The sequence below is a fragment of the Echinops telfairi genome, unplaced genomic scaffold (genome assembly GCF_000313985.2).
Source record: "Echinops telfairi isolate 266 unplaced genomic scaffold, ASM31398v2 ScPeMD7_7474;HRSCAF=8512, whole genome shotgun sequence".
NCBI classification, from domain to species: Eukaryota; Metazoa; Chordata; class Mammalia; order Afrosoricida; family Tenrecidae; genus Echinops; species Echinops telfairi.
This window is the reverse complement of record NW_022111378.1, coordinates 7,059,172-7,075,989: the sequence shown is the minus strand read 5'-3', so window position 1 is coordinate 7,075,989 and position 16,818 is coordinate 7,059,172. Positions and strand designations below refer to the sequence as shown.

The following is a 16,818-nucleotide window of genomic DNA, read 5'->3' as shown; positions in this document are numbered from 1 at the left end:
CCCAGATGTGCCGGGAGAACCTCCCCTCCTCAGGGAGTGTGCAGATTTCCATCTGTCTCTGAGAGGGCCGCTGAGTTTTTGACTTCTGCCGGCCTTTGGTTGAACTACTTGAAAGACAGTTTGCGAATAAGGGGCCTTGCAGCGTTTGTGGTGTTAACTGGTTGCACCAGTGGCCTGACCAGAAGAAGGCCCCTTTACCCTCACGAGGTGCTGTGCAGAAAGCCAGCATGGCGGTTCCCACACAGCTCATGGATTACCCTGAAAGGTCCCATACGTGTTTTTCGTCCACCCTTTCCACGCTGCGGAGTCCAGCGTGGGTGGTTCCTGCTCGCCAGAGGAATTTGCACTGGAGTGCAGGCAGAGTGCCAAGCTGTCTGCCCCTCACCATCTCACTAAACAAACTTCGGGAAATACCCGCTGCTGTTGAGCTCTGCCTCAGAGCGACCCCTGTAAGGTTTCTAAGGCCACAGGTCTTTCGGGGAGCTCAGGGGGCCTTCACTGAATGAGGCAGAGGAGGGCATCAACCTGCTAAGGGGTTGATCCATCCAGCTCCTGCTGCCAGCGAGCAAACAGCTGTCACCCACCCAATGTCTACAGCACCAAGGGTGAGTCAAACCACTGGGCCTCGTTTCCTGGGATCTCAGCGGGCTTCACATTCCTGTGCCTCACCTGGAGAGCTGCAAGCACCCCCTCTCTAACCACTGAAACCTACTCTCTGCTCCCTTATCTAGAGAATGCCCAGGGCGTGGGAAGACACTCAGGGGTGGGGCAGGGGAGAGACTGTGCTTCTCCCAGGTCAGTGGCCCAGAATAAACACTGCGTCCCTCCATCTGTCCCAACCTGGATCGATGTTTCGTTTCCCTGCCTCCTCTTTCCTAAGGCTCTTCTTCTCTCACTTGCTGTAATGGCCTCCACCAACTCCCCGCAGTGCCTGCCAGTCCATCCACAAGAAAACCCAGCCGAAGAGAAAAATCCCACCTGGTGACTCTGGGGCCTGGCATTGCCCCCAGAGAAATCACCTAACAGGAGAAATGTCTCACGGGAGAGGGGGCTGCCAACTCATAGTCTCACTCTGTTTCCACCACCCTGAAAACAGCCAGCCGCTCCTGAGAAAGGTGCGAGCCCATCTTGATAAGGCTTTTTACCTGCCGGGATAATGAGTGGGCGTGGCTTGTGGGGAGAGAGACAGGGGAGCCCTCCTGCCCCCCAAGGATGAGGGGGCTGAGTGTTGACATAGCTGTGTGTGAACCAAGGAGACATCATTCTCCCACCCACCAGAAATGCAGCTGCGGTGGGGGGGGGGTAAAAGTCTCCCACAGAGGATGACTATTTACCAAGGCCCAAGGCACTAGGTCTACCTTAGGGAAACCAGGCTGGCAAAAAAATTTTTTTTCCACTTTCCCAGTTTTGCATGTTTAAAAAAAAAACCAAAACATAAAATGCAGAGTTGGCAGTTAAAAAGCCTGGAGGGTGGAGAGCAATTATCTTGAACAGTTAGGTGGTGTCTATTAGTTGGGAATGCCACACCCCACCCCACCCCTCCCCCCACACCGTTTCAAAAATAAAAGAATCTGCTACTCTTTACACTCCACAAACTGTCTGATTGCTTGCTCCTAGGGGAATTTCTTGAAGTTCAAAATCATGGTCAGGATCCCTTAACGGCCTACAGTCTCAGGCCTAGGCAGCTCGGGCTGAGGCTGGGCTTGCTCGCCCACCCTGAGCAGGGCGCATGTGGCTGGCCTTCTTGAAGTGCGAATCCCATTCCTCCCTCTCACCCACAGCCCTGCGTGGCAAGTAGGCACCTGTGTATCTTTCAGGGCAAGGGGCATGCAACCTCCTCAGCCCGTCCAATTCTCCATCCCTCAGTCAGGAGAGTCCACAGTGGCTCCAGCCTGTGCCCAGGTGAGCTAACAGTTTGGCGAAAGGTCCACGCGCAAGAGGCCTTACCTTGCTCTGCTTTCTGTCCAGATAGAACTGGTGTTGGCTAATGGCCATTGCCCAGATCGACTTGATCAACGCAGGGCACGCATACCACGTGTGCACCGCGATGCCGCTGTGGCCAAATGTCCTCCTGGTCACCGAGGCCCTGAGAAGGTGAGAATCAGAAGGTTCCACCTGGTTGGTAAGAGCTTTGATAACGACGAATGCACTGGGACCTCAGAGCCCTGGTGTGGAGCTAACACATCAGCTCACACACAAATCTAAGGACACACACACACACGCACACACACACACACTGGAGATATTTACTACGCAGTGTTCAGGATTTGGCTCCGTCTCTGCCTTGTCTGGGATAAGATGGGTCACTCTGGGTCACACTATGGTCCTGACTGGTCTTCAGCATCTGGCATTGAGCCATCACAAACTTTGGAGACAGGAAAGCGGCTTGGACAAGGCCCTTCATTAACCAGGCAAGGTTGTGCAAATTCCTTTCTCATTGTCACAGGCCACCGCACCAGAGGAAACCCCGACTTCACCTATTCCTGGAACCCAGTGTTCCTTGAAAGATGCTGATCGATTTCACGTATATTCAGAAGGCAGGGCACCAAGAGCTGGGCCCGGCCACCAGTCTCCCCGACCACGCCACGCTCTGTGCATATGTTTGCTTCAACATGGGGTGACGGGAGAGGCAGCCAACTGTGACATGGAGATCACAGGTCCTAGCTGGATTCACCACGCTCAGGGAGTCGGAGGGGAGAAAAGCCAGGGGAGAAATGAGCATGTTCTCAGGGAAGTGTATTTTAGAAGAACTAGATGATGTAGAAAGTGAAATGTGAGCGTGTGTGTGTGCACGTGTTTAGGACCCAGTGATGGGAAGTGAGGTCAGGTGTGGGGTCTGTGGACTCTACATCAGAACAATGCTCATGTGCTCCTGAGACCAAGGTATGGCAATTGGAAGAAACCTGAAGTGCTCAGGACGAGTGGATACAGGCATTTTTCTTCAGGCCACATTTCCTCTGGAGGAAAAAGCTATTCCTGGCTCCTTCCTTTGGGGGTTAAGGATAAAACGACAGTGCTTTTTCATACCCACTTTTAAAGAGGGCTTAACTTCTGGTGGTTGTTCAGGATACCAGACAGGTTTCCCCACCCCCCCCATTTGGTTAAAATCAGAGGTAAGGGGGGAAAAAATCCACCAACCAACCAGCCAACACCTAGCTCCTGGAAGAGCACCAGGTTGGAAGAAAAGAACTGACAGCTGTCCTGGAGGAGGCGCATCCCCGCAGATTTACCCTGAACCCGTCATCAGAAAGACCCCTTTGGCTTCGTAGCAATTGCTGCTCCTGGGAGCAAACTTCTGTCTCTAGAAAAGGTGTCTTTCGAAGTAACTTGAAATGCATTTTCGTAAAGGGAGGGAGAGTGGTAAAACACGAGTGCTAATATTTTTCAGACAAGGTGAGAAAGAGGCTTGGCAGATCTGGGTAGTTGGACAGAAGCATTTACATCAGATATGCTGACAGTTTTTCTCCTGGTGCCATTATCAGTTTTTTCTTGCACCCCACTTTCCCTACAGACTCTACCCATCCCACCCACTTTTCTGTTTTGCTTTAAGCCTTAGGCATTGGCATATTGGCTAACGCTCCAGGGGAGCTTGGTGGCTCAGTGGTAGAACTCTCGCCCTCCATGTGAGAGACCCAGGTTCGATTCCCGGCCAATGCACCTCAAGAGCAGTCACTAAGGCTAGCATGCTAAACAAGTTTCTATAGTGCCGAGATAAACTAGGAAGAAAGGCCTGGCGACCTACCTACTCCCGAAAAGCACGCAGCTCTACAGATGACGTGCCCTGTTGTTTGTGGGGTTGCCATGAGTTGGGGCCCCAATTGACAGCAGCTAACAACCACAACCATGAACCCCAGAAACGAAGGTAGGCACTGACTGGGGGCTTATCTCATTATCTCTGCATCTTGGCCCCCTGGAGGTCCTGCGAGGTATATATCTCACCTCTTGCAAGCCTGGGCCCCCTTTGAGGTTCCGCTCAGGCCTCTCCAACAAGCCAGGTCTCTGGCGACCTTATCTTTGCGTACTGGGCACAGCCTGTGCCATTGGCACTGAGCACACACTGGCCTGTGTCTGGCACATGGGTGAAGAGCACAGGCCGGCTTCAAATCCCGCCTCTCCCACTTACTAGCTATCTGTAATAGTGCACGCTACCTGATCCCTCTGTTCTTCCCAATGTAGAACAGAAGAGATAAGTATCCCAATCTGCTGGTGTTATGGTGAGGATCCCGGGACGCCATGTGTGTGGAGGTTTTGGATCCCTGCCTGCATGTAGTGAGCCGGAAATGCAAATTTCTTCTTTTGCCTGTCTCCCCAACTATGCCAGGGGCCCTCCAAGGGCAGGAAGCCTCGTTTCAGACTTAGTTCTGTTGCCCACTGCTCCCAACACAAGGCCCTGGCCATAGCAGCTACTGGACAAATATGAGATAGTTTATTTCGCTTACAAGCTGAAAAACAATGGTCATTTAGTAGTCCTATGTGAAGTTTTGAAGACCTCAGGTTATGCAAATGATGAGCATGCTTAGCTGTTAGCCAAAAGGTTGCCAGTGTGAATCTACCCAGAAGTGCCTTGGGAGCAAGGCCTAGCAGTCTGCCTCGGAGAATCCAGCCACAGGAAACCCTCTGTAGCACACAACTGGCTATGTGAGGGCTGCCCCTCCCCATGTCCCTGAGTCTGGAGAGAGGGAAGGGAGCTTAGTATGGCACGAGGGACAGGCTAACAGACCCAGAGAACACACACTCATTTGCTCACTCATACACACTTCCCCACATTTACTCACTCCCCTCTCATACACGTTTTCTCTCTCTACATGCATGCACACACACACTCTCTCCTACATTTACTGACACAGGCATACACACACACTCCACTCACATTCACTCAGATACACTCCTCCCCAAACTCATTCATACTCACACTCTCCCCTACACTTACTGACACACGCACACATGCACACTCCACTCACATTCACTCAGATACACTCCTCCCCAAACTCATTCATACTCACATTCTCCCCTACATTCTCTCTCTCTCTCTCTCTCTCTCTCTCTCTCACACACACACACCCCTCTTTCAGCATTTGCTCAAGGTGCTTGTGGGTCAGAACTCTCAGCAGAGCACAGACATGCGACTCTGTGCGTCCATTTCCAGAACCCACACTCACTGCCATCGAGCCCATGCTGACTCACAATGAGCCTACAGAGTAGAACTGCCCCTATGGGTTTCCAAGACTATAACTATTTACAGCAGTAGAAAGCCTCATCTTTCTTCCGAGGAGGGGCTGGTGGTTTCGAACTGCTGACCTTGAAGTTAGTTAGCAGTCTGATGTGTCACCATGACACCATCAGTGTCCCTCCATATACATCCATTTACATGATCCACTTTTTAGCCCGCCCCCCCCCCCACCGGGGAGTCATCTCCTCTCTGCATCTGATTCATGTTCACAACATTCACTTTGCTCTTTCTACTTGTGCATGTTCCCTTCCTTTCATTCCTCTTCCTCAGCACCAAGCCCCCCCAGCTTTCACCTGGAAGAAGCACACATGCTCCTTCATGCCGGCCTGTTGTTTTCAGCATGTCTCTCTCCCTCACTGGCCCCAACAAATGGGTTCTTGCTCTCCAGAGGCAGAGTTTTTGGATCGGATGCCCTTCTGAGAAATGCTGAGCCAGTTATTCTCCTGTGAAATACAACTGCCTCTGCCTGATGGCAGGGATCTGGGTTCGACAAATGTTCTCTGGTCCCCCAGGGAGCTGGGTGGCTCAGGATAAGCGCTAATCCTACAAAGGGATTGCCTGTTTCACTCCGATTACCGGTCAGCCTGCTGGGCTATCTGGGCCTCAGGGGCAGTGATGACGCTGTGTGGGCCTGAGCCAGCTGGCTGGAGGGCAAGGTCTCACTAGCTCTTGGGTGGAGAACTCCCTGGGAGGCCTGGCAGCTAGTTCTGAGATGCTCAGAGGCCCTGTATGGGGTGGAGCTGGTGCCAGACTGCCTCCCAGGGCCAGGGCTGGGTGTCAACGATGCCTAACACCCTTACAGAGATGCCCAGGTCTACCGCCTGCTGGTGTGTGGGGTGGCGATAGGGGGTGTTACTTCCTGGTTGTAAACCTGTGTACGTCCTACCCGAAGCCCAGGTCCAGGCCTGTCTGCAGGGCATCCTGCTACCACCTGTGTGTGCTGCATCCAGTCCTGGGACTGCTAGCAGACAAAGAGAGGGAGCCCAGTGCTCGAAGCAGCCGCAGCCCCTTCCAGGCAGGGCTTGCTACATTCCACATAGGGACCCTATTGTTTGGCATCTGGCTTAGAGAGCATACATTTTAAATACTCGTTTCGGGAAGACAATGCTGGGGGTGGGGGAGTAGAGAAACATCACTGTGTTTCTTTCTCATCTACCCACAACCCCTAGCACCCTAAAATTACAGCTGGTGGCGGGAAAAGCCAATTTGCACAACTGCGTTCTTTGCAGACAAATGCTCTTGGTGTGGCTGGCCCCACCTGAGACCTGCTCAGAAACTCTTAAGGCCTCCATCCTTCGGGCTCCTCACGGGTGAAAACTTCCTACAAGGACCTCCACCGCTCCCCAGCTTAGTGGGTACCAGCTATGGAGTGAGACCAAGCCTCCCTACGATGTCCCATCCCAGCGAGGGTGTGCGACTACACACACACACACAGGAGCATGCAGCTGTGAGACACCACACACACACACACACACACACACACACACACACACACACGAGCATGCAGCTGCACGCACTCAGATGAGAAGGTCCTGCAAATGCTAATCTCTCTCTGATCCTCTGGAGCCCACCTTACTGAGCCAACAACAAACTGGCCGACTGGCGGATCTGCACTCCCTTCTATTCTCCACTGCCCGCCACCCCCACCCCCCACCAGGAACAGAAGCCGCAACAGCACAATCTTAGTGTAAATGACATTGCAAGCTAGAGCCGTCGCTGCAAGCCCCATGCACTTAGACAAGAAAGGGAGACTTAGCTAGCTTACCTTCGCGGGTCATGCACTTCCACGGAAAACTTCTTTTCTCGGAAATAGAGGTTTTCCAGCTGTCTCCATTGGAATATCTGGACAGAAAACAATTCGGTTTAAGTCCAGGAGTACGGTGGCTCCCGGCGGGGCCGTCCCTTGGCGGGCTAACTTCTGTGACCTGCCGTTGCCTTATCAAAGCCCAGAGCGCTCAGTGTTTGTCTCTTCTCTGCCTCTGGCTGGAAATGCACACACACACTTCCAAACTGGGCAAAGGTGGGTGTGGGTTTTCCTGCAGGCCTCTTAACGGGCACAAAACAAGTTCTTTTCAAGTTCTTCCCCTTTGGCTCGCCTTTGTCTAATGCTCCAAGACAGTTCCCCGCGTGGCCGGCTTTTCCCTCCACGGCGAGGGGAGCGAGGCGTTCTCAGGAGGCGCCAGGAGCCATCTGCGTGCAGTGCTGAACTGAGCTTCCTCCTCCCAGTGCTGAAATGGGAAGGCGGTCAAATTCCCAGCCTCCCATCGGGACTCCACTTCCTGCCCACTAATGTGTCAGCGCGCGGACTCGCCCGCCCCGGGCTCTGAGCGAGCAGGGCGGGGGCTGCGGGGGCCTGATTTCGGGGGTGGGCGACTCTAGGTAGCAGTGTGCGCCGCTCAAGCCCCCTCTAGCTCGTGCAACACAAAAGAAACCCGCGGGAAAGGCGCTGCTGCCAGGCTGCCGCTGCCCAGGGGTGCCAGGGGCTGGGGCGCCAGGGAGGGGGCTGGGCAGCGCCACGGAAGCCCTTGTGGAAGGGGGATGGGGACAGCGCTCCCGAGGGGCCTCTGGGCACCCTCAGGCCCCAGCTGTCCTTCCACCCGTCCTTCCCCGGCCCAGTCCTCCCCCCGCCCAGTGCGCTTAGCTAACGAAGGCTGGCAGCCCTGGATGTCATTAGGGCTGAATCAGTTGCTCCCCGAATGGCTTTTCTTCCAAGAGATGAAACAGAAGTTACTCAGCCCTCTACGAGATACCCAAAGGCATACATCCTTTATATTGGTCCGATGTCGCATCACCTTCAACATTATACTTAGAGTCTGCGTTTATCTAGCTGAAAAGAGGGTAGATCAGGACTCCTGCCACCCCCCCCCTTGAGCATTGGCTGCGTTCACCCTGGGGTTCAACCCTCCCTTTTCTTTGCTCACTCAGTTAAGGCATACACATTTTGGGGTCGCACCTCAAATCCTAAGTCCTGGCATCCGGGGCTCCTGTTCTCTGACTTGCTCATGTTTTCTCCACCTTAAAGACCCAGCCTGGCCATCCCAGACCCAGGGCACCACTCAACCCTTGACCCAGGGTTCCACCCTGAGCAATGCTGGGTTGGAATCGAGCACTGCTTGTAGAATGGCAGCATTCTTGTACCTTCCGACCCTGCTCGGCAGAACGTTACCACGGTTTTGTTTATGCAGGGATGGGGCATCTATGATGTCTTTCCACACTCGGAAGCACAAAGAACACATGCTTTTCTTCCTCCGTTCCCAGGGAGTGGTGAGACATTCAGGAAAATCAAGCCACCCAAAGCCTGACACTGGCTCACAGAGCTTTGTGCCTGGTCCCAGGTCAGATGACGGCTCAGAGCCGTCAAACACATGGCTCTGTGTCTGGCCTGCCTAGGTGAGGCTCTGCTACACTGACTCCTGCAGTGAGTGGGACCACCCCAAATTCCTCTCTAACCCTTGTTTGTATGGTATGGGTAAACACCCTCCCCTCCCCCAATTCTGCCACAGCCCCCAAACAGCTGACTTAACCAGACCGCACATCGACATCGGCAGCATGAGCCACAGAGGACTAGATCATGAAGTTAGGAGTCTGATTATATTGCTTTGAACCCAGTCTGCCCTATGTCTAAGACGTTTGCCCTTAGGCGAGTTACAGTATTGCCTTTAAGTTTCCACCTGCCAAATGGCAAGGCTGGTCCCACCCAGGCTGGTCACCTGCACATGGGGAAAAAAGGGGGTCCACTCCTAGGGAGGTCAGCTTTCTCAGTCTCCAAGAGCTTTCTTCTCTCAACCAGAAGGAAAGAAAGCTAAACCGGGTGGGATCATGCTTGAGCAGAAAACACACTCATGCCTTTTGTTTGTAGCCTGCCCTCCCCACCCCCTTTCCAGGCCTGATGAAAACCCCGGAGCAGAAGGCTGAGAGTGGGTGGCTCCCTGGAAACTCCTCCTCAGTATGCCCCCACCCCACCCCTGCTCCCTGGAAAGTCAAACACAAACCAAGCTTTTCCTTTAAGTAAGGAGTCCTGGTGACAGTGGCTGAGTGTGACTACTAACCAGGCGAGCAGCAGTCACCAAGAGCCTGCCACCAGGTCCAGACACCAAGGTAGGACGCAGCCGATGCACAACTGATGGTCATTACCAATGGTGGCTTCATCCATCCTCCATTGGCCAATTCTGACCAAGGATCTACCTACTGTATTAAGGCAGCGGTTCTCAACCTTCCTAATGCTGCGACCCTTTAATATAATTCTTCATGTTGTGGAGACCCCCCGCCCCCAACCATAAAATCATTTTCATTGCTACTTCATAACTGTTATTTTACTACTGCTATGAATCGGGTGACCCCTGTGAAAGGGTCATTCAACCCCTAAAGAGGTCGCGACCCACAGGTTGAGAACCTCTGCATTAAGGCTTTTCTCATGTACTTCACCTGGGCATCTTTAACAAGCTCTGCAAAAGTCTTTGATCTTTTGGCATTGCCCAACAAGAGTTTGTGGGGCACCTTCTTCTGGGGGAGGGGAAGAGGCCCAGAGAAATTAGGGAACACTGCCCAAGGCCACACAGCAAGTCAGTGAAGGAACCAGAAACATAAGTCCAGGGCTCCTGGTCCATCACTGTAACCTCCAACTAGGGTTCCTGCCCTCAGGAGTCTTCCAATTAGTAGGAACAGTTCCTTTTCACTAACAGGCGGTTAACTTTAAAGGGGGAACGGTTTTCACAAACGAGTTCCGGTAAGTAGGAAGCAGAAACTCAAGTTGCAGGATTACTCTACAATGGCATTTCTCTCCTTCCACACCGCGGATGTTCACCGAGAGGGATTCCTCTAATTTTCTACACAACGCGTAGTCAGTGGCTTTTCACCAAGGACTTAGCACTGCGGTGCACACAGTGAGTCCCCGCTGATGATGACCACACATCTGAGACTTGCCCTTTCATGCGAATCTGCTCTCGCTTGGAAAGCACTGAGCCCAACCTGCTTGTAGCACATCCTTCCTCGGGCACAGTGGCCTGCGGCACAGGCAGCTTTTAAGTCACTGCAGAGGCCCTGAGGTACTTTTTGCCATGAGACCCCGCTGTTGGGTTCATTCTGACTCCAGGACAGAGCAGAATTGCTCCTTACGGTTTCTGACCCCAAATTGTTACGGCAGCAGCAGCCTCGTCTTTCTCCCTTGGAGCGGCTGGTGGGGTTGAACCACCAGTCTTGCAGACAGCAGTCCGGTGCTTATCCACCAGGGTTCCCTTTCTCACAGCAAAGTAAAGTAAGTCATAAGTTAGGAACAGATCTCGCTCGTACTCTAGGAGGATTAAGGGAAATCTTTACAACTTGCACTGAAAATGGAACATGAAGAGGACCCAACAGGAGGGGGCTTTTTTGAGCCAGGGTCTGTGGCCCTCGTGGGACCACGGCAGACACTGAATGCAGAGTATTCCTGGTTCCGGCCCTACAGGTGCTGGGATTCCCACCGTGACCACAGGCCCTTTGCTTCCCCTTGCTGGGCCTCCGTGCCCCAGTGCATCACCCGAGACCTGGGATGCACGAGTGGCTGGTGCACACTAAATACTTAAGAGTAGACCTTGCTCACTGCTTCCCTCTAGTGGGCTGGTGACCTCAAGGTCAGCAGTTGGAAACCATCAGCCTCTCCATGGCAGAAAAATGAGGCTTTCTACTCCTGTTAAGCATTACAGTGTCGGAAATACATGCACAGGAGCAGCGTTACACTGTCTGGTGGGATTGCTGGGGGTCGGCATCCACTTCATGGCAGTGAGTGGGCTTTGGCTGCTTGGTGGCTGGGACTAGTGCTCCCCAGTCCACGAGAGTGGGTGAAGGTAGTAGCGCTGGACACCCTCCCCAGCAGGCACGCACCCAGTGGGTGCTGGGATACACCGGGGCTGTGGGGGTGCTCTCAGAGGGAGGAGGCCTCAAACCTTGGGGAGGAAACTGCATCTTGAGCAGGGCTTCAGGGAGTCTGGTATTCTTCCTGCCCCGGGGGCTGAGTCACCCAGCCCCTTAATGACCTCCCTGTGAGTAACTTCCTGCCTCATCTGGAGGGGCCATTAGTGTAGAATGGCCACAGTCATCTGGCCCAGCTGCCCCCTGTCACAGACAAAGCAACTGCAGTCTAGAGAGGTTAGGGGCTCACAGCAGAGGTTTGTGATTGATGATCAGCCCATCTTGTGACTTTGGGCTCCTGCTCAACACACCCCGGAAACCTGACCACGAGTAAGAGCAGGGCTGCTGCCGATGCTCACAGTCACCCCCTGAACGGGTGCTAAACAGAAGTGCACACGTTCCAAACAACAATGGGGGACACTCCTTGATGCGGGTGCGAAGGCCTTCAGAAATTCATGGAGAAATTCCATTACCTTTCAACTTCATGTTTCCATGAACTTTCTGAAGCGCCCTTCATTTAAGGTGGTAGTGGGGTTGACACCAGGTGCAGGGATTTAGTCTGTTGGCAGGCACTCGATGCCTTTTATTTTGTCTATCAAGAGGAGGCAAGGCCCTTGGTTTTTGGCTGTGTTGAATCTCCAGATTCCCTCCTTTGTACCAGCTGACCTACCAGGCAGGGCGTAGTGGGTTATGCGCTGGGTGGCTAATTGCAAGGTCAGCAATTGCACACTGCCAGTTGCTCTGAGCGAGAAAGAGGAGGCTTTCTACTTCTGTAAAGATTGACCGTCTCCGGAAACCCAGAGCGGAAGATCTACTGTCCTATAGGGCGGTGAGGAGTCAGAAATGATTTGACTACAGTGAATTTTTGTGTGTCATCCTAATAGGAAAGTGGGAGTCCTGGTGGCACAGTGGTTATGTATTGGGCTGCGAACTGTGAGGTCAGCAGTTTGAAACTGCCAGCAGCTCAGCAAGAAAGAGGAGACTTTTTACTGCCGTAAAGATTCACAGTCATGAAAACCCACAGAGGCATTTATACCCTGTCTTAGGGTCGCTATCAGTTGACAATGACAATGACTTGATGGCAGTGTGGGTTTTTTAAGAGGAAAGACAGGACACGTGCGGATTTCTTCAGGACACACACACAACCAAGAGCTGCTGCCCATGAGTCGATTTGGACTCACGGACGTAGAGGGTTTCCAAAGTCAGCCTCGTCTTCTACCGAGGAGCTGCCGGCGGGTTTGAACAGCTGACTTGGCAGTTAAGCAGCCCAATGCCGACCCCATAGTGCCGCCAGGGTTCCTATCTCCAGCGGCTCCAGGAAGCACGGACACCCGTGGTTTCTGTGCCAGGCCTTTAGAGCCTGAGCCACCGTATAGAGGTGATGATCCTCTCCTCCTTGTTGTCGGGGAGGGGGGGGAGTTGGGGGGTGTCACCGCTTTCAAGGGCAGGAAGGCTGGAGTAGACACCAGCACTCCTCAGTTACAGCTCTGCCTCTGCAAGTCCCTCTCCATTCCTCTGCTGTCACCACCCCCCCAGGCATTCCCACAGCCATCCCCACGTTGGAGTCGGCAGTATCCAGCCAGTGCCACCCCGCTACTCCTAAAGAGCAGTCTGATTTAAACGTTTCCCACAAATGGGAGACAATGCAGAATTAAAAGCCTGGTTTGTAAAACCATACTACAGGCCACTGACTGGCAGTATATTTGCAGCAAATTATTGGCGGCTTTCTCTTTTTATCTTTGCAACACTACCACCACCTTCCCCAAAGGGGTGCGGTATCAAAGACCTAGTGCCTAGAACGTGCTTCAATGATGCCCACCACACAATCAGCGCTCAATCAACAAACACCAGTGTTTGTGGAGTCAATCCAACGTCTTGTGCCAGCCAGGGCCCCACTCAGGAAAGACGGTCACAATGCCATTCCCACCCATTTACATGCCAGTGCTACTCTTCCTGGTAAAAGAGAAGGTTGGCGACTTGGAGCACATTATCAGGCCAGAGCACAGTTTGTGTCTGTGCCTTTCTTCGAAAGGCAGCTGATTCCCTGTCATGGGCACTTTAAACTAGATTTTGTGGTCATGGAAATGTTCATTTAATTTTTTCACCATGCAAACAGAGGGGTACTCTGGCCGCCTCGTGTGTGGCTGGAATTTTGGGGATTCTCTATGGACTCCCTTGTTCCTAGTCTTCTCTGGCCAATGCTCGAGTCCACCGAAATGGTGACCGGAGACACTGCTGGACATCTTCCTGCTGGGACTTTCAATCTCGAAACGTCACCCGAGCAGAAAGCACCCTACTGGGACTGTGTTTCCACAGGGTGCAGGACGGGCTAAGCCCAGAACCAAACATCTAACTACGCCCACAGATCTCTAGCTCACGAAACGGCATGGGGCTGTCCTCCCTGGGCCTGAGTGTGTCCGTGTTGTTGACAGTGCTGTCCAGCTGACTATCCTCTCAGTGACCCCGTGTGACCAAGCAGCACAGCCCCAGGGGGCTCTCTAGGCTGTAACCTTCCTGGGCGCCCAGCACCAGATCTTTCTTTTGGCAGTGGACCCATTGGGTGGGCTTGAACCACCCACCTTTCGAGCTAGCAGTTGAGTGCTTAAACACTGGGCTAGCAGGACGCCTCCACTACCTGCTCTGAAGGAGGGCTCCCTGGCATCTCCTTTTTTTTGCAATGCTTACATACCCAGCTCAGCAAACAGTGGCTGGTCTTTCTCCACAGCCAAACCTACTAATGGAATCAAGATGTTCCTCCGGCCAGCTCCCGCCCCTGGCTGTTCAGACACCATCCGCTCTAACTTGATTTGGTTAATTCAGTGACAGATGCCCCAAGCCCCGGGCCTTGACCCTTTAATGGAGGACATCTTGCTTACTCATCCCAAACCTTTTAGCTTCCTTGGGTTTAAGTATCAATTGGTGGGGGTGGGGGTGGGGGTCAACAAGTACTTAACAGCCTGGAGAGAAACAAGCCACTTTCTTTCTCCCCACTGAACTTCATTTCCTTTTGTCCTATGGCCCCTCCAGGGGTCAGAAGACAATATACATACTGTTTCCGTCTGTCTACTTTGACTTTTCTTGTCACACAACAAAAGTCACTATACATAAAGCTCTAGAAAATCTAAATAGTCTAAGAGAATTTTTTCCCCTCTCTTATCCTCTGCTTCCTGACATAATGTCTCCTCTCCCCAGTGCAGGACCGCAGGAACACCATGCGGGTGATGTTGGGTTGGCAGTGCTGCTGGCCCAGGATTCGGGACAGCTGGGTCGACGTTTGGGTCTTTTAGCAAGGACCTCTGGGACCCAGCGATGCCCAGCGGAACCTCTATGGGCTCCATCTGTCCTCTTCCAACGTTCCAGGCTAAGGAGCTCCTGAGAACTCAAGCCCATGATTCACCACAAGGAGCCCCGAGTGCACATCGGTGTAGCACTCAGCTGCTAACGGTTCCGAAGAGCCAGCTGCTCCGTGGGAACAAAGACCTGCTGGTCTGTTTCTGTGAAGGTAACTGCGTAGGAAACTATGAGTAGCTCTGCTCTGCCGCATTCTGACTGCATGGTATGCGCGCGCGCACACACACACACACACACACCATGGCTTATCTCAGTGGGGTGGTTCAAAGGGGCCTCAGGAGAGCCTGACAGGTACTTGTTATACCCAGGGAAAGAGACAATGATGGCCCATTTCATCTGTGATGACAAAGACCTGGCTCTTTTGGGGAAACGTTCAAGTTTGCGTGGAGCAGGATGAGGCACAGCAGTTGACTACTATTTTAGCGGGCACATTTTGAGGAAATTCTGTATTTTATAGGGAGGGAGGTATGGCAGTTGTGAGTCTGTTGACCCTTGGCAGCTCTGTCTGGAGGTACGGCATCATAGAAACTCCCTGCGCTCCCTCTCTGACTCCACGGAAGGAGAAACGGCGGATGGGAAAGAATGACTGGAGATGAGCTCCACTTGGAAACACACTGAGACCTAAAACCTTGCTTTATCACAAAATGCCACTCAATCCCAGTTTTACCTGTGTGAGCCCAACCAAATCAAACTCACTGCCACTGAATGGATGCCAACTCATCAGTGCGCTACAGGACAGGGTCGAACTGCCCCTGTGAGTTTCCAAGACTATAACTCTTTACAGGAGTAGAAAGCCTATCTTTCTCCCCAGGAGCGGCTCCTGGTTTCAAACTGCTGACCTTGCAGCTCGCAGTCCAATGTGTAACCGCGATGCCACCAGGACTCCTCCAGCTAAAAAGGCAGAGGTGCAAAGGACTCCCAAGGCTGACCCCTCGGAAGAGAGGATGTGCTGGTACTCTAAAGTATTCACCCCAACCTCATATCCCAGAGGTTTCTGTTTTACAAAAGTCCAGCAAACTGCCAGGGCTCTTTGTTGCTAGTTACTTAATAGTAATTGCTGCCAGCCACAGGTGGGGTCCTGTGACTTCCTCACAGACCCTGGTTTCCACGCCAGCAGGAGAGCGAGGGGCAGACAGCCTGCTGCTGCCAGCTTAGGTGCAGGCTCCAGGCTCTCGCAGTTGGCCAGCATCCCAGGGAGTGAGGCTGCGGTGTGGCACCTGTGGGCGCTGGGCCGAGGGGTCTGTGACTGGCTTTTACAGTTACTTTGGGCAGAGTGCTGCCAGCTGCTCTGCAGGGATGGCTGTGACTGGCAAAAGCGGAGCCCAGGCTCACCCTACTGTCACCTGGCTTCTCATGGGCAGCCCTGACCACCCAGGGTGACCGGAGGCCGTGGGAGCGGTGTCCAACTGTGCAGATGAGCCACCCTGCGCCCTGGCTGACAAGGACTTCCCTCCAGAATCCTCATGCTGGATCGGTTCCCTGTCTGCCCAGGTTTCCGTCCTCAGAAAGAAGATGGGCGGGGTGGGGGTGTTTTCTAGGGGTAAGAATGTCAACCCTAAGGAGCCTTTCTTCCTAGGGCAGCCAGTCCGATTGGAGGCACACTGCTTCTTATACTTCTGAAGGTGGCAGCAGGTCCATGTGGGGAACAGGGTATTTGAGGGAGCATTTAGGGTAAAATGGGTTCTTCTAATTGGTGGCTCTGAACCACATTCTTTCACCCCTAACTCCCCAGACCTCCCAGCCCCAGCTGGGCTAGAGCTCTCAGACACGCTCACACGGCCCTCTGCCCAAACCACTCTTTCTTCTGGGGTGTCAGTGTCTATAGTATTACTTACATTTCCCCCCCGACCAGATTATAAGCTCCTTGAAGGTCCTTTCCTGGCACACCCGACACTCAATATTACTGCTGAGTGAGTCAGTGAAGTAGGGATGCTTATAGTGGATTACCTGTTGGGTGGCTGATCACAAGGGCAGCAGTTCGAAACCAGCAGCCACTCAGTGAGAAGAGGAGGCTTTCTATTCCCAGAAAGATTCACGGTGTTAGAAAACCACAGGGTGGTTCTAGCCTGCACTTGCAGGGTCACTGGGACTCAAACTGGCTGGACAGCTGGGCCTACAGTTTGCCGAGCTGCACGGGGTGTGGCAGGGAAGAGTCAGGGCAAGCCCACAGAGAAAGAAGGGGCAGGCGGGTTGAGTGTGGCTAAGGACCAAGGATGTACAAGCCTCCTCCCTCTGGGCAGCTGTCTGCAGTAAACTCCACTCCAGAGGGGACCAGACCAGGGAAGGCTACTGTCTCCCAGGAGCCAGAGGCTGAAACTGGACTCCTACTCCCAGCCTGCCGCAATCCCTCC

General features: G+C 53.3%; 1 protein-coding gene across 1 annotated transcript in view; it reads right to left on the bottom strand.

Annotated features, from left to right (window-relative positions):
• Nucleotides 1-16,818, bottom strand: part of FRMD4A (FERM domain containing 4A) — a 318,768-nt gene that overhangs the window by 49,532 nt on the left and 252,418 nt on the right. Inside the window, 2 exon segments of the mRNA XM_045285626.1 lie at nt 1,948-2,086; nt 6,996-7,072. Of these exon segments, the coding sequence (XP_045141561.1) occupies nt 1,948-2,086; nt 6,996-7,072 (216 nt within the window).